The sequence below is a fragment of the Lycium ferocissimum genome, chromosome 7, assembly GCF_029784015.1.
Source record: "Lycium ferocissimum isolate CSIRO_LF1 chromosome 7, AGI_CSIRO_Lferr_CH_V1, whole genome shotgun sequence".
Taxonomy (NCBI): Eukaryota; Viridiplantae; Streptophyta; class Magnoliopsida; order Solanales; family Solanaceae; genus Lycium; species Lycium ferocissimum.
Window position 1 is genome coordinate 32,160,165 of NC_081348.1, and position 18,096 is coordinate 32,178,260.

At 35.9% G+C, this 18,096-nt stretch overlaps 2 protein-coding genes across 5 annotated transcripts; one reads left to right on the forward strand and one right to left on the reverse strand.

Annotated features, from left to right (window-relative positions):
• The first annotated feature begins 5,414 nt into the window (after positions 1-5,414).
• LOC132064430 (transcription factor PIF3-like) lies at positions 5,415-10,796 on the forward strand. 3 transcript variants are annotated; one of them, XM_059457409.1, is made up of 9 exons: positions 5,415-5,720; positions 6,029-6,241; positions 6,397-7,492; positions 7,596-7,703; positions 7,812-7,877; positions 7,967-8,032; positions 8,148-8,627; positions 10,114-10,240; positions 10,395-10,796. In XM_059457409.1, the coding sequence occupies exons 2-9, from the start codon at positions 6,171-6,173 to the stop codon at positions 10,406-10,408; spliced, it is 2,028 nt and encodes a 675-aa protein (XP_059313392.1). In that variant the 5' UTR covers positions 5,415-5,720; positions 6,029-6,170; the 3' UTR covers positions 10,409-10,796. The 3 variants fall into 3 exon arrangements, with proteins under 3 accessions (XP_059313392.1, XP_059313391.1, XP_059313393.1); XM_059457408.1 differs by having other exon boundaries at positions 6,093-6,241; XM_059457410.1 differs by lacking the exon at positions 6,029-6,241.
• A 1,018-nt stretch (positions 10,797-11,814) lies between these two features.
• Positions 11,815-15,843, reverse strand: LOC132064429 (uncharacterized). 2 transcript variants are annotated; one of them, XM_059457407.1, is made up of 3 exons: positions 15,432-15,843; positions 14,113-14,487; positions 11,815-13,830 (listed from the first exon to the last, which is right to left on the reverse strand). In XM_059457407.1, exons 1-3 carry the CDS (start codon positions 15,477-15,479, stop codon positions 12,163-12,165), a joined length of 2,091 nt encoding a protein of 696 aa, XP_059313390.1. In that variant the 5' UTR covers positions 15,480-15,843; the 3' UTR covers positions 11,815-12,162. The 2 variants fall into 2 exon arrangements, with proteins under 2 accessions (XP_059313390.1, XP_059313389.1); XM_059457406.1 differs by having other exon boundaries at positions 11,815-14,487; positions 15,432-15,840.
• Positions 15,844-18,096: the final 2,253 nt, after the last annotated feature.

Here is an 18,096-nt window from a genome sequence, read left to right on the forward strand (position 1 = left end):
CGATGATATCATCACAGTAGAGAAAATACATCATTTCACCCCTAAACTTGGCCGCAAAACTCTCTTTAGTAACTAAACTTAACTTGTAGTTATATACCCCCCTAATCTAGTAGGAAGTGAAATAAATAACACCTCTAATGTTGATGTGGCAAAAAAGAAAAAGAAAAAGAAATTTAGGCAAGTAAATAACATAAAAAGGTGGCCCGCTTATATATGTATTATTACTATACAATAAAATAAAAACCCTTTCTCCCTTATTCTAAACTCTCCTCCCCCCCCCCCCTTCCGCGGTCCCTCCACCCACACTCACCCCTCCTCTCCCTCTCCTTCTTCCCCATCGTTTCAAGCTTACCACATCAATTCAAGTGAGTCTTTTGCTTTGCGTGCTTTGTAACTGAAGATATGAAGCTTCAAAGGACGAAATTGTAACAAAAAGTATTTAGATAAGTGGGTATTATTTAAGTTGGGGAATTTTCAGAAATTGGGTTTGAACAACAACAACAACATACCCAGCAGTGTATTCTTTCTTAGTGGTAATAAAGTGAAGGTGAAGGAATTGCAATGGCATTAAAATCAGCACTCGATTCTTCAGTTATTACGGCAGAGTTCTTATTTTTGTTCTTCAATGGCATTAACGTTAACTTTTTTTTTTTTTTTTTATCACGATTGTTGTGTGTGTAGGTATGTAATACAGAACCCAGATTGCAATTGGGAAGATATTCCATCTTCCCAATTGTAAGAGAGGAAGAGCATAGAGAGGCAACGGGGAAGGGAGCGAGAGAGGGTTTAAGAGAAGGACTGAAGCAGTCCTTCATGATACCGTCTCATTATATTTATATACCACAATGGTACCATAGCCCTGAAGAGTGTCTCATTAAAGGACTGAAGCAGTCCTCCATGATACCATCACAGTATATGTATATAAGACGATGGTATCATAGAGATTTTTTTCAAGAAAAATATGTCATTTTAATAAATGAACATGATCATTCATAATGCCATCTCAGTATATTTATCATGGAGGACTAAGAGAAGGACTGAAGCATCTTCCATGATACCGTCTCAGTATATTTATATACCATGATGGTATCATGGAGGACTAAGAGAAGTACTGAAGCATCTTCCATGATACCATCTCGGTATATTTATATACTATGTTGGTATCATAATTGTGGGGCATCTCGGGTAAATACTTTTGATTTTTTTTGGGGTTACGAAAGTAATGGGGGTATGGGCGGGTAATTATTTTTGTTTGAGGGGGCATGCGTGATATTTCCCCTAAATAAAAATATGCAAACAATTATTTTTCTGTACTTTTTGTGTTATAAACGAAAATAAAATACTTGTTAATTTTAAAATCTCAATTGGTTTTCGTATCTCATTAATTAAAAATTGAAAAGACTAATAAATTACTGATAAAATCATTACTAGTTGTACCATACCGATAAAGAATAAAATCTAAGGAACATATGCTTTAAAATTATTTAAGAATTTAAATAATTCAAGTTTGACGTGAGAATTCTGCAATTATAGGTTGTTTCATAAATTTTAGTCTCTTAGTGATAATATAACACTTGAATGACGAAGAATTTTGTCCAAACTTTCAACAAAAAGCAATTAAATAGCTTTCCCTTGAAGCTTATATAAGGGTTCAACAAATGAATCTTCTACCATGACCATGACATTAATGATGATTACTATAAATATTTTAATCTTTAATTTTATACGTAATATATTTCTTACAAAATATAATTACACAATATTTGAGTATGGCAGTTATAGTCTTATAGAGAGGTAATTTTACAAAGAATGTACCGCTATAATGAATGTCACTGCTGTTATAGGTAGAATACTGTTATAGAGAAGTAAAATATAACATGAAAAATTGGTTCTGGAGAAAATCATGTCGTTTTAGTGATATCTTTGTTATATCGAATGACAATTATAGAGAGGTTTGACTATATATATATATCCTTCCTGTGCTCCTATTGTATTGAGAAATACCGAGAGACATATACAAAAACATATTTTTCCTTAAAGATTATAGTGTGTTGGGTTTTTTACTTTGTCAAATCTTTGTTAGATTCTGGATCCTAGTTTTGTACTGGAAGAGCTTGTTGAATCCTAGGGGATACGCCCATACCGGGTGAAATATCCTTAAGGACAGTGTCTTAATTGACATGCCTCAAGCTTTCAAGAATTTCTTTACAAGGGTTCGTGATAAAGCATTTTTCGAGAAGGTTCACGATCAAGCATTTTCCGTAAGATTTCCAACAAAAAGATTATACAATAGTCATGCCAACACTATAGAACCAAAACTATGTTGGATTTTTGTATTTGGAAAATTATCTAAAACAGAATATGGAAAGAAAGAAAAATAAATTCGAGCCCACTGAGTTCACACTGTGTTCTTAAGGAATGCTTCCCTCAATGTACCCGAAGTTATGGAATATATCTTCCCAAGATAGAACGAATTAACTCACCAACGTAGCGGTACCTCAAACCCCGGTGAACGACAAACACAACAGGTGGCAGCAAATCACATAGAATATATTTGCAGTGCAGAAAGAAGGAAGAAGATAATCAGAATTTTCGCAAGGAAAATCTGAAGGGATGGGTGGATATTTATAGCCAACAATAGGTGTCTGTTAGGAAATTAGGTGTGTCTTTTTTTCAGCAAAAAATTGTCTTTCCAATAAAGGCAAATGAAATAAAATTTTCATTTCCCATTCACACCAAAATACCTAACAATCTAAACGGGAGAAATGGCACTCCAAGGGAGAAATTGGACACTTTATTCTTTTTAATTGTCTAGTAAACACAGGAAGTAAATTGAGTTTTAACAATAGAAGAGTTAAGGATTTACCCATATGAGATATCACATTGTTTAAAAACCTTACATGCTATCGGAACAAAAAATTATCAACAAACACGTTCAAGTGCGTTTTAGATTTTTAAGACATGAATTGTAATAAGTATCAAGAATGTTTTAATAATAAGACAACATGTAGCGTAAGAAATCTTCTAATACGGCTTTTTATATTGATTTGCCAAAAGAAAGAACATTGGTAATCGAAAAGTCAAATTAATATCGAATGATTAGGTCTTTGGCGTAACTCAGGAGAAGGATTGTACGAGTTATATAAGGAGCCTAGAGTTTCGTCCGTCACCAATGTGGTATATTCTCTTCACTTTTAATGTCTAGATTCGAACATTATTTTATTAGGGGTTCCACTGTCCGATCTGGAGTGTATACATTCAAGAACGGGGGGCATTTTCACCTCTATCGGTCTGGTACCAGTCAATTGGTCTGAGGGCCACATCTGATCGGGTCTGGGCCTGAATCTGATATCATGTAAATAAATTAATTTTAGAGCTAGCTTAACCCCAAAACTAGCTCATGAGGGAAGGATTGTCTAAATCCATATAAGGAGATCACCCATAACTTTTTCATCTGATGTGAGACTCTTCAACACCCCACTCAAGCCCAGAGTTGGGCATCTAGTGCGTAGGGTCGATACACAATAATTGAGATGAGTCATGTTCTGACATCATGTCAAATTAAGTATTGAACCTAACTCACACCCAAAAATTAACGCAAAGGAAGTAGAATTATCCAAGCCTTATAAGAAGCCCTGAATTCTCGTCCGTCATGTGGTATATTCTCTTCAAATCTAAACTGAAAATCGAAAAACTAAAATCTAAAGTTCTTGTAGTTCATTTGATGAAAAAAATTATAGTTCTCGATTTTTTATATCAGAAAAAGAAAAAAGAAAATAGAGAAAAGACATCATTTCCCCCCCAAACTTGGCACGAAAACTCACTTTAGCAACTAAACTTAACAGGTAATTATTTACCCCCCTAAACAACTTATACATCAATTATTTTGAACCTTACGTGGCCCATACCTAGGTTGAGAGGTGGGTGTTGTTCACCACTCGCCGTCTGATAGGTCCACGTCATTAATTTTTTTTTTTTAATTCCTCGAAATTTATTTTATTATTTCTTTCTCCCTTCTTTTTCCTTTTTTCCCTATTTTCTTTTCTTTTCCACATCCATCCATGGCAGATCTTCACTTTAATGGCAAATTCAAGTTTCCTCCATTAAAGACGCATGCCGAGCTTCATCATCATCACTTCTCCTTCACTCTACAATCCATAAATTAACAACATCAAACCATACCAAACATCATATACTTCTCTCAAAACGTCATCATTTTTCACCCATTATTACTATTATTAGCAAACCCATTTCTTCCATAACCATTTTAGTGGCTCTTCCTCAAAATTAAAGACCATCCCATTTGAAGGACAAACTGTGCAATTTCTTTATTTTTTTGTTGTTGCTACTGCCCCCGTCCCTCCGCCCCCACTCAACCCTCCTCTCCCTCTCCTTCTTCCCCATCGTTTCAAGCTTACTACAAAGAATTCAAGTGAGTCTTTTGCTTTATGTGCTTTGTAACTGAAGATATGAAGCTTCAAAGGACGAATTGTAACAAAAAGTGAAGAAATGAGTGATTTAGATAAGTGGGTATTGTTTAAGTTGGGAAATTTCTAGAAATTGAGTTTGAACAATAACAACATACCCAGCAGTGTATTCTTTCTTAGTGGTAATAAAGTAAAGGTGACGGAATCGCAATGGCATTAAAATCAGTACTCGATTCTTCAATGCCATTAACGTTAACTTATTTTGTTCTTCAATGGCATTATCGTTAACTTATTTTGTTCTTCAATGGCATTAACATTAACTTATTGTATCTGCTCTCTTCAATTTATCTAGAAAAAGAAAGGAAAAAAAATTAAAAAAAGAAGAAGAAAGAAGATGAGGATCGAGAGCAAATATAGGGGGAGGATGGGGAAGAAGGAGTTAGAAGAATGGGAAAGGGAAAAGAATAAGAAAGACAGGGAAAAGAATAAGAAAGACAAGGAAAAAAGTTAATTTAAAATAGAAAATAAAATATTAAGAAAAGCTTAATATATCATCCAATTAGAAGATGACATGCATACATTGGACCATGGCTTTTAGTGTTATTTTTTTCATCACGCGCTTTTAAGAAATTGGGTACACTTTCTTGCCACGTCACCATTAAGGGGGTAAATAATTACACGTTAAGTTGTTTAGGGGGTAAATAATTACAAGTTAAGTTTAGTTCTTCAAAGTGAGTTTTCAGCTGTAAGTTCCAAGGGGGAAATGATGTCTTTTCTCAAGAAAATAACTACTCGGAACAAAGCTGATGTAATGACAGGTTATATAAGCAACCGTTTGATCAGATCAACGGTTTCCATTCCACGTAAAAGAAGAAAAAAAATTAAGTACAAACATAGTCCAAAACCAAAAGAATAAACAAACCGTGGTTAAGTTGTTAAGCGTACTTTTCTTAACCATGGTTAAAAGACAAAACAGATTTTTTTTTCTGGTTTTTCATTGTAGTAATAATAGTGTGTGAGAGTGACTTCGTCCCTCGGCCAACTGCAAATTCGCTAGCCTTTCGCCGCCTTCTTTGCTACTATCTTTTTTACTGGCTATTCTATTTTCTTTATCTCTCTAAATCTTACTTTACATTTTCAAGAAGTACAGTTGTTTTTCTTGGACCTCAAAAAACCCAACTTAGCTGTGCAAGATTTCTACTTTTTTGGAAAGCTATAGAGACCATGTGGAAAGCCTAATATATTGGTGGTTTCAAGAAGAAGATTTTCTTGTACTTAGTGAGCTGATCTGAGGTGGGTGTTTTTTTTTTTTTTTTTTAAATTAACTAATTGTTTGTGGGTTGTTGATTAATTTAGGAAATCTTGAAGGGGTTTATATATACTAATGATTGAAATTGAATTAAAAGATTTGAACTTTTTAACTCAAAGAAAGTTCAAGTTGGTTGCTTTATTATTTTAAAGTATCTTATTATGGAACCTTATTAAACAATTAGGGGGTTTGACTGATAACTTTATTATTTATATTCTGACTACTGTTATGGGGTTTATTATAATTTTACTGACTAGGACATTAGTTTATGGAAACATTTTTTGGTTTTCAGTGTTATATGCTTGAGAATTCTAAAGTGTTTGGATTTTTGTTGGAAAAAAATGTTATTGGACCAGGTGTGGGAGTGTTCCTAATAATGCCAGAGTGTCCAAACTTAGTGCAATTCTGAGTAACAGTTATCACAGTTGTTCATCATGCCTCTCTCTGAGTTCTTGAAAATGGCTAGAGGGAAGCTTGAATCTGGCCAACAGAAGATATCATCTTTGTGAGTACAGTTTCTATTTAGCATTTCCTAATAATAATAAAAAGTTTCCATTTTTGCATCTTGTTTGTGCTCTTTTTTGGTTGGAACCAGTGGATTAATATTTAGCTAGTTGGTTGGTGCTATGTTTTGAGAAAGTTTGCTTGGTTTTTATGCAGTCCTGAGAATGACTTGGTTGAGCTTGTATGGGAAAATGGTCATATAAAGAAGAACCCTATTCCTAATAATCTTCTGTCAAGTGCCTCGTGGGATCGAGACAAGTACACTGGAAATTCCTCAACCTCAAAGATTGGGAAGTTTGGTCTGATGGACTCTATGTTGAATGATATGCCATTATCTGTGCCCACTGATGAATTAGATTTGATTCAAGACGATGAAGGGGTGCCTTGGTTAGGTTATTCAGCAGAACAAGATTATTGTTCTCAATTATTACCTGAAATATCTGGTGTGACGGCAAATGAACCATCCGGACAGAGTGAATTTGGTTTAATAAATAAGAGAGGTAGTTCTGAGAAGATGATTAGGGATTCACATAGTGTTCCTGTTCATAATGCTGTGAATTTTGAGCAAAGAAATACATCAAAGGTTTCTCCTTCTTCCAGATTTAGCCGGTTAACTTCATTGGCACCCCAGTCAGGAGTTTCAGATATCTTGAGCAGTAAAATTAGTAATACTCCAGTTTCTGTTTATGGGGGTTCGAGTCAAAGTCAAGCTTCAGCTGGTGATGTTAAAAACAACAAAATTCAAAAGGAAACTATGCCTGGAAACTCCTCCAGTTTGTTGAACTTCTCACATTTCTCAAGACCTGCTACATTGGTTAAAGCAGCTAAGCTTCAAAATATTTCTGGCGCTCCAAATGTCTCATGTTCATCTAACTTAGAAGCAAAGGGAAATAAAGAAGGAGAAAAAGTGACAATTGGAGACAATCATGTTAGTGCTGCAGCAGCTGAAAACTACTTAACTTCCAAGAAGGAAAAAGTCCTGCATTATCAAACAAATGATAGATCATGTCATGTTGAACAGTCTGATAATGTATTCAGAGATTGTTCAAGTAATAATGACAACAACCATGGTCAATTTACTGGTGCAAAGGCTACCAAGGATATTGTCGACGGTGAGAGAAATGTTGAACATGGGGTTGTTTGCTCATCTGTATGCTCCGGTAGCAGTGCAGAGAGAGGATCAAGTGAGCAGCCTACTCATAATCTAAAGAGGAAAACCCGAAATAATGAGGAGTCCGAATGTCGAAGTGAAGTAAGTTTATTGTTAAAGGCTATTATTTCTAACCCCGTTGTTTAGTATGTTACTTCTTTGTCAGGATGATGAACAGGCTGACAAGGAATTATCTTTTGTTCAGGATGTTGACGAAGAAGAATCTGTTGGTATTAAAAAAACTTGTCATGCTAGAGGAGGTACAGGTTCAAAGAGAAGCCGAGCTGCAGAGGTGCATAATTTATCTGAGCGGGTGAGCTAACCATTACCATATCATCTGTGCTTTTTTGCATTTTCTGGTTGTAGATCTTGTTGAGATAATTTAGATCTAAATGTTTTCTTATTCGTTTTCTGCAAACAGAGGCGAAGGGACAGGATTAACGAAAAGATGCGTGCATTACAGGAACTAATACCAAACTGCAACAAGGTACGAAAGCCTTGGATAAGTTAAAGTCATGCTGACAAGTCGTTTTCTCATTTTCAATCTTCTTGATGGTTTTCCTTATTGATTGGTAGGCGGATAAAGCTTCAATGCTTGATGAAGCTATTGAATATTTGAAGACACTTCAACTGCAAGTACAGGTTAGATGATGGTTTCTTATGCTGGTGCATTTTTCTTCTTAAGAACTGAGAATTAGAGTCATAAGACTCATAACTACAATTGCTAACTGCCTCATCCATCTTTTCTTTTGGGCAGATAATGTCTATGGGAGCAGGGTTTTGCGTCCCGCCAATGATGTTTCCTACAGGAGTGCAGCACATGCATGCTGCCCATATGCCACATTTCTCCCCAATGGGTTTAGGGATGGGGATGGGGATGGGATTTGGGATGGGTATGCTTGAGATGAATGGTAGATTTCCAATGCCCTCTGTGCAAGGAGGGCATTTTCCCTCACCTCCTATTCCTGCTTCCGCCGCTTATCCAGGAGTAGCTGTATCTAATCGTCATGCCTTTGCACATCCTGGTCAAGGACGTCCATTGCCAATCCCTCGAACATCTCTAGGTCCTTTGGCAGGGCAATCATCAACTGTCCCTTTGAATGTTGCAAGGGTAGGAGTTCCAGTGGAGATACCGAGTGCACCACCAACTGTGGATTCCAAAAATCCAGTACACAAGAACTCGCACATAGTCCATAATGCTGAACCTAGCCGCCCACTAAATCAGACATGTAGTCAGGTGTGTGTGTTTATCAAGGACTTATGATGTTCTTTCTATTGAAAAGGAGATGAAGAAAAAGAGAAAGAAATGATAGTTAGAGATATTGCAATTGCTTTTCTACTGCTTGGAATAATTCATTTCTTGAATCTGCCGAAAGTACTAGGTTTCCTATCTGAAAATATTAGCTTCAGTATTAGAAGTTGTCTGTATAGTTTGGGGTGATGAAATCATTCTTGTTTTTGGATTTATTCTTTTATTGTCTTACATATTTCAAGTTACATTGTCATGTATTGCCGGTGCTTGTATAAGGATGGGAAGAGTTAGATGCAATCCTAGACTAATTTAATAAAGAAAAGATTATTCCAAATGAGAAGATTGATTTCTATAACCGTATATTTTTTCATTGTAGGCTGCTACTCGTAAATGTGGCAGTCATGGTATAGTTAAGGTATCTACATGAAATGGCTGATTATCTGTTATGAAATAGAGAAGTGTGAGGTGGATGTATTGGCTGGCGGAGAGTATAATTTTCTGTATGTGAAGTTTTGTTGAGAAACTGTGCCCAAAGTTGTTTTTGACTCTTATTGTAAATGATCACTAAAACTGCTAAATAGAAAGTAGACCTAAATTATCAAGTATTTTCATGTTAATCCTCGACAGTGCAACTTCTAATAAAAAAGCTATACCTGTGACAACTGCATTTTTGCGTAGTCATGGTCAATTTATAAAGGATTTTTTGTTACTGGCCTCATTTTCCATTATGTTACCAACTGCTGGACAGCTCTGTATAGCTGCTATTAGGACTATGTTACATATGAAGACTAATGCTTGATTTTGAAAAACAAATTGATATCTCATTAGAAGCTTGTTTGGGAGACAAGGGATGTACCCAAAATTTACATGCTATCTCTGAGAACCTTCTCTGGAGGAAAAGGTGTTGCCTATCTTTTCTAGTTTTTATAGGAATATGACTCTCCGATCTTGGAACCATTGAAACTAGCCGAACTGAGGACATTTCGTGGCAAGTAGCTTGGTATTTAGTTGGTGACTAAGTCAAATGTTTCGAGTTTGTTCATTGTTGTCACCGGCTCATCAACACACACTTGGAGGCACTAGGAATTTTCTGGTTCCATAGTGGATTCATGATGTTCCATGGTAGTTGCCATCTAAGTTGACAGAAGTTCTAATTTCATCAGGATACATTTGGAAATCTCTGGTTCCTCGTGAATCTGTCATACTTCCTGCTGCTTCTGTCCCTAAGCCGTGGTTCAATTACTAATACTGTAAAATTGCTCGTGTATTATCCTGGGCCAAGTGTAAATTGGTCTAACATAATAATGTCTTGCAATCATGTATAGTTTTTGGATAAGTAATTATGGACCATAAATATTACTGGCCCTCAGTATATTTTGCTTTTAATTCACGGTGAACTAGTTGCTTTCCTTGTTGTCAGATAACATCGGCGCTGCATCATCTTAATAAGTTCTATTTCCTGCTATACCAGGTACAAGCAACAAATGAAGTTCTGGACAAATCAGCGTCGGTGCAAAAAAATGACCAACTCCCTGATGTTAGTGATAGTGCAACTAATAACTTGACCAACCAAACAAATGTGCCTGGAAATGAAGCTGGTGAGTTTGTGTTAGAAAAGACAAATGTAACATGTAGCGAGGAACAACTTCATTCGTTATGTTAAGATGTATCTTCCTTATTATATTGTGAATCTCTGATCCTCCCTTTTGTCTATGTGACCTGGAAGATAATCGAGTATTTCACTGGATGCAGGTCCCAGTTTGTAATCACAACTTTGTGTTCTGATCAATGACGGTTTGATTTTCATCTAATGGAAAAGTCATTTTCTCACTCGGAAGGTATCTCCTTTTAACTCTAACCAGTGCAGTTCTGAGAATCTAATTGTTACTGGAGATAACTGGAAGAGTTTCAGAATGAAGCTGGTTTTGCAACTGCCATTGGAATGTAGACAAATTGCACAGGTTTTGGTAATGTAAAGAGAGACCATAATTTTCTCCTTCAAATGTACATCAAAGATATCTAAAAGCAGTTGGGAGCAGACTTCTTCCCGCCCTCCCCACAAAGGATCAAGTTTCTGGCATCTCAACTGTGTAATGTGTACCAGACATGTCAACGTTCTTCAAATAATAAAATAGCAAAAGTATTTCTCATTTAGTCACCTGTACTTTCAATATCTGTGTGAACCCTGTTTGGTAAATTCCTTCATGCATGCTAGGTGCTGTTATGTGAAGCAGAGAATTTTAGATCCCCCCAAAACAGAGCTAGATGCAGTTTAGTTTTAGTGGTTCAACTGAATCTAGGCTTTTTTGCACAGAATATAGATATATACTAGAAAGATTCTAAAATTTCAATCAAGTTATGAACCTATAATTGCAAATGTGCATTGGATTCAATGATGAGAATACAAGGATTGAATACATCCACTTTAAATCTTTATTGTCCCTGCTCCATCTACGTGAACAAGTAACTAATGACGTTTCTTAGGTCTTAGCCAACTCCATGTTGAACTTAACACAAGACCTACATAGTATAAGTTGGTGAGTACAAGATTTAAGAAGGTGAAAGTTACTAATGAGAAGAAAGTGTACAGGATCAGTCCTTTTCAAGTCATAAATCCAGCTTGATTGCCAATACTGGTGAATTTATTGCACATGTAGCTGCATGCCCCAGTTTTGCTCCTCTTTTGTGTCCATTAATTTCCTGTGATGAGAATTGTGTTATTCTTAGCTTCCCTGTTAATGAGGAGGCGTGTTGTCTCCTCATCCCTTCTTTCTGCTTTTATATGGTGGATCCTCTTTGCCTATCCTTTTGTTTCCAAAAATAGATATCACATTTATATCGGATGTGCAAACAGTCCCCCATTAATACGAAAAAAAGATACATGTAACGTGCATAAATAGTTGAGGTCTTTTGGGAAAAATCATGCGAGCCTAAAGGGAAAGGAATTTTCTTAAGCTTCTGATTATATGAGTTTCATAAACATATATCAGGTTTCCAACTGAATTGTCGTATTCTAAACACCATGATGCAAGAGAATAACAAACCTATTGTAGCTGTATATTCTTGCAGGCATGAAGCAGCATGAACTAATGATAGATCACTGGCACTGACCGAACAACTAATCTCATAAACAGGGACTTTTTAACCATAATGACAAACAACAAAAAGGAAATGCAACAAGAACAAGCTTATACATAGAATTATGACACTTTATGTACATCATCCTCCAATCAATTAAATAGGGTTTTCCACAAACTCACAAACTGACTCAATAGTCAAATAAGAAGAGAAAAACATAAAAAGGAACATTCTTTCTAGTTTGGACTTTGGACAAAGAAACCATAACTATACTGTACGTATGACAAACACTAGAATCATACAACACCCCAAACACTAGCACCAATATACCTGACCCCTGGTGACCCAAAAAATGAAGAAAAAAAAAAATCAAGAAAAGAAATAAAGATCACACAACTAATAAAACAACTCACTTATGATTGTAATGTTTCTTCCCTGTGTCTTATTTGGTTTTAACTTCATTCTTTGTATCAGATTTAGAGCTGGGAGACTTCCCAATGATTGCTTTCTTTGCCTTCACAAGAGACTGCTTCACCTTGGACATAAGATTGTTTGAGTGCTTTGCCTTTACTGGAACTTCTTCTGTAGCTTTCTCGTCTTCAGCGTTCTTAGCAGCTTCTATTTTTGCGGTCTCCTCAACTTCTTTCTCTCCTTCAGCAGTTTTCTCATCTCTCGTCTCTGTCTCCGACTTCTGAGCCTCTTCAACTGATGGTTCAGCAGTAGCATTAGCTGTTGCCTCATCCACTTTCTTCTCAACTTCTGCAGCTTCATTGGCTTCAGTTGTAGGAATTGTCTCATCCTTTGTGCTCCCATTTTCAGCAATTGGCTTAATGTCTCTAGAAACAATCTCCACTTCTGGAACCTTTTCAGCTACTTCAGATGTTTCAACTCCCTTTGCTTGTGGTGCAGCTAATTCCTCAGTCGCAACACTTTTCTCTCCCTTCTCATCTTGATCCTTAGTTGTATCAATTTTCTCGTCGCTTTTGCTCCCATTTTCAGCAATTGGTTCAAAGTTTCTGGAAGCAACCTCCATTTCTGGAGCCTTTTCAGCAACTTCAGATGTTTCAACTACCTTTGCTTCTGTTGCAGCTAATTCCTCACTAACCACCTGCTCGTCTTGATCTTCAACTTTCACCTCTTCTTTTGCTGGTGCTTCAGCAACTGTAGCCTCTGGAACCGATTCCTTTTCTTTTTCCTCAACAACAACATTGTCTGCAACAACTTCTGTAGGACCTTCCTTGTCTGTTTTCTGCATTAGTGTTTCTAAAGTAGTTGACTTCACTTTATTTGAGCTCTCTGCAACAAAAGGTTCCTCTTTTGGGGCCTCTTCTACCTCATCTACTGGAATCACTTCTTCTTTTCCAGCAACGGCCTCAGCAGCTTCTTGCTCAATCTTCTCAGTAGCTTCAGTTGGCTTTTCCACAATGTGAACTGTTGTTGGCTGCTGCTTAGGCTTTTCCTCAACAGGCTCTATTTTAGATTTTCTGTCTAAAATTTCGACATTTCCAGCCTCTGCTTGGACCTCTGGTTCACTTTTGGTAACATCAGCAACTTGATCAGGAATGCTTTGAGCTTCTGGTTCAAGGGCAGGTTCCTTGGTTAATTCTGGAAGATCTTTGCTAGTGACATCCAATGCAGGTGTTTCATCTTGTTTCTTAACTTCTTCAACAGTAGGAGGCTCAATTTCCTTGTCTGCTATCTTTTCTTCTGATTCTGCTGAAGTAGCAGGTATGCTTAGCAGTTCCTCAGCTTTTGAATTCTCTTCCTCGTGAGCTGTGGCTGGCGGAGCAGGTGCTTCATCTACTTTTTTAACCTCTTCAATTGCTGGGAGCAATGGCTCATCAGCTATTGGCTTCTCTTCCTTAACGCTTTTCTTTACCTCTTCAATTATAGTTGCTGGAGGTTCCTCTACCATTGGCTTCTCTTCTTCATTAGCTTTCTTGACTTCTTCCACTATTGTTTGAGCTGGTTCATCAGCTTTCACTTCCTCATCAGCTTTCTTGACTTCTTCCACTATTGTTGGAGCTGGTTCATCAGCTTTAGGCTTCTCTTCTTCATCAATTTTCTTTACCTCTTCGATTATAGTCGGTGGTGGCTCCTCTATCGTTGGCTTCTCATCAGCTTTCTTTACTTCTTCGACTATTGTTGGAATTGGTTCATCAGCTTTAGGCTTCTCTTCCTCATCGCTTTTCTTTATCTCTTCAATGATGGTTGCTGGTGGTTCCTCTGATGTTGGCTTCTCTTCCTCATCAACTTTCTTTACTTCTTCAACTGAAGTAGGAGCTGGTTCATCAACTTTAGGCTTCTCTTCCTCAGCTTTCTTTACCGCTTTTATGATTGCTGGTGGTGGTGCCTCTATTGTTGGCGTCTCTACCTCATCATCTTTCTTCACTTCTTCGACTATAGCTGGGGCTGCTTTGTCTGCTATTAGCTTCTCATCTTCATCAGCTTTCTTTACTTCTTCAACTATTTCTGGGAATGGTTCGTCAGCATTAGGCTTCTTATCTTCCTCAGCTTTCCTAACCTCTTCAGCTATTCCTGAGGCTGGTTCCACTGATTTTGTTTTTTCTTCCTCATCATTCTTCTTTGGCTCTTCAATTATCATTGTTTCGCTTTTTGTGTCCTCTATTTTTACCACTGGTTCAGTTGAAGAAACCACCGGATTTGGGGAATCTTCTTCTTTTGGTTTTACTTCAGTCTCCTTGGTAGGGGGAAAACTTTCTCCTTCCATAATCTTAACCTGTTCAGGAACTTCCTTTACAGCTTGCTGCAGTAAACATGAAGAAGTAACGAGAATAGAAATCAAATGAGAAAATGTTTGAGTCCAAGGAAAAAAGGGAAATGAAAAAGGATAAAATCATGGACATTAAGCTTTCATTTTGGAGTGTGGTCACTGTGCACTTAACTGAAGAAACTTAACGGAGGTGACTTGGTTACATTAATTTGAACTAGTTAAAAAGAGGACAAAGTTGAGGAAACACATGGTAGTTTCCTCATCAGTCACAAGTCACAATAAAGATTGATACTAACAAAAAGCACCTTAGGAAGAGGCTTTCTTAGGTGAACTGAGCATATAATACTGCTAACTTTTGTCACATTCAAGTTACTTGCGTGGTCTTAAAGGATAACGAAATAAACAGGCCAGAACAACTACACAAAAAGCAAGATTCCAGGCTTCACCTTCTCATAAACAAAGCAACAAGTTTTAATCTCAGTAAAGCTATCAAACATTTCATTTCAATTCTTTGTTATGATATCATGAATAAAAACTACAAGAGTAATTTCATCATCGTCCTTAAACAAAAGTCCTTAGTTTTCTCTTTTGAAGACTGGTAAAAGTCACTTGAATACTGAAGTTCTCTCTTTTTACTTTCTTAGAGATAGCCGGGATTGATAAGGCTCATCACCCTAATATCCTTGCAGTAAAATCAAAATTACAATATAACTAGGACCCTTGAACTCAAAGATCAAAATTACTATGCTAATAATATCTGTTCTGTGCTAATACAACTCTTAACACATAACAATAGCAAATGACATAGCAGAGTAAAGGGTATATTTGCTACAGAACTCTATCTACAACCAAAAAGAGTACTTCCACAGAGCTGTCAACATATGTATCCATTCAAAAGTAACAAGACAAGATACACAAAACATATATATCTGGTAAAATTCTTTAGCAACAGGCAGAGAAAATTCACAGAAAATTACCTCAGAGGCAGTAGTAGGATGATCTGATGAAACAGTATCAGTAGCCATGTATATAGACTGATGATTATGATGAAGAATTCAAAGAAATGATCCTTCTTAAACTGTTAAACAAGATTCAGTATAGTAAAGAAAGAAAGAAAGAAAGAAAGAAAGAAAAAAGGGGTAGGCAAGAAAGGAAGAAGAATGATATGGTTGGCAATAGCTCAAAAAGACTCTCAAAGCACACTCACATAAACTCCTCTCTCAGTGTCTAAACCCACCGCCAGCCCTTTTGAAAAGTAAGAAACAGGGTGGACTGATGCTCACATGTTGGGTATGATCTGTCACTCAGTGGGTGGAATTACTTTAACTAATCTTCAATATTTTGAATTCTCTAATCCTAATTATGATGGAATGACCACCTTTAAATTTTGAATATGGACAAAAAATAAATATTTAAGTAATTAAGAAAAAAAGGGAATATAATTATGTTGTGAAAGTATGAAGAGGATAGTGTTGTCAAGATTGGTCTCTCTAGTCTCCAGAGTCACAAAAGCTTTCATTCATTGATGGGACCATTAGTTTTAACAGCCTAATAATATTTTGGCAAACAGTTGTCTATTTTGTCCACTTACTGAGAGTTGCATTTTGAAGTTTGGAAGATACTTTTTTGGCCCCAATTATTCTGGTCATTTTCATTTTTCAGTGTGGCTACCTTCTCTTCACCAGAAGAAAATTATTTCGGCATGGTCCATTGGACGGCGTCTAGTTTTATATGGTACTAATTTATTGTGTTGTAATGAAAGAAAAATGCAATTGTGTACTATTAAGATTTATAGTTTAAGAGGTTCATGTCATGTATGACGTTTACAAAGTTTCTTATGATTATAGAATCTCTTATTGTAGAAGTCCTTTTAATGACATTCCAAATAATATAGAGGAACTAATTATATGGATCCTACATCTTCTAATCTTGTATTAAGCTAGTAATATAAATTTTGTTTGACATAAATGATAATTGTTTTGCTTTATAGTAGGAATTACAAGAATTTTTCCCCGTTCACATATCATTTGGATAACTTCATCCCAGAAGTTCAAAACTGTTATATTATAGAGCTCTTTTGATGAAATATTGTTGATTTTTTATGAAGCACATGCACCTTCATAGTTGAGAAGAAAAAAGAACTTTGAAATGACTATGGTATATGGTAGTCAATCTAATTGTTCAAGTAGATAAAAAGAAGAGAAAATAGTCAGATGCCCCCTCAATGTTTGATCGATTTAATTATGACGCACTCAACCTTTGCGGGCGTCCTATTATCCGCCTGAGCATTTTAAAAGTGGAATAATTTGCCCTTGAATTAAATTGGCCAAACTATATAGCAAATGGTTTGTGCCGTACTTGTTGAAGAAGAAATTTATTTTGTGTCTAACACAACTGACACTAATTGAATAGTTGTGTGAGTAATCTTTTTATTTTTTATTTTTATCTCACAACAAAGTAAAACACAAAATAATTTTTTGTGTTCCCTGTAGAAGTGTTTCGACAAAAATATTGAGGCCTTTGGAAGATATTGACTGGGGGTTTGACAAATATAGTACCCCACTGTTGAGTTGGCACATCCAATTAGGCCTATGAGTGAGCTGGAATTTGGCGCGATACATACCTGCCCTATCAGCTTATTTTATTTTATTTTGGATGGTTTATTAGTGGAAGATCGTTGTATTTCATACGACCGAAAATATTTGTTGGAAAGACATTTTCAAAAGATAATATTAGTTGACAATTTATTTTTCATCAAATGGGAAAAGTTTTGTCCCTTACCTTTGGACAGGATAATTACCTTTACAATTATGTTAGTTCTTTGTTTTATATTATTGCTGTAACCAATATTTGAATATTATTATCAATTCTTAACGTTTAAAAAAAATCATAAAAGATACTATCTAATTTGCTGATATTATCGTTAATCTCCAAAAAAAAAAACACCAGAAATATTTCATAAGAAATGTTTTCTAGAAAATTAAGTGGGTAGTGTTTTCTGTTGTTTATAAAATACTGATGAGAGAATCCCCCAGCTTAGCACGGTCACATGCGCCTCTTGCTTTTGTAATTTAGGTTAACATCATTTCCGTTAGATTTCCCAAGCATTTTTGGAATTCAAGTAGAATAAAGTTGTATCTTCAAATACTTCATATGTTTGTGGTAATGGGACGCATGTTGGTAGAATATGTAAGTTAAGCCTGTTTTTTCAAGTGTCTATATAAAAGAGAAATAATGCTGACGGCAACCCTAAGCTTTTTAACATTACAGTATTATGATTGTAGTTCCTTTTTAAATTTATTATTTATTAAAAGTAAGATTTCTGTAGATTTCAATTAGTCAACTATGGTTAACTTACCCTAATTTTTTTATTTTTATAAATTTGACCCCATTCATACAATATGGGAGGATTATATTAAAGAATAACTATTACTAGTGTTGTTGATTTTTAGTACCAATGGATCTTTGTAAAAATATTAGAATTGACGAAGTGTAATAGTATATAGTAGCTCGTAGAAGAAAAGAAACGCACCGTCAAGTGTAGTTTTTGGTCATATTTATGATATTTCATCGAATTGAATATTTCCCAATTTGTTTCTTATTGGTGCCTTACATTGTTTGAGATTCAAAAATGTGACCTGA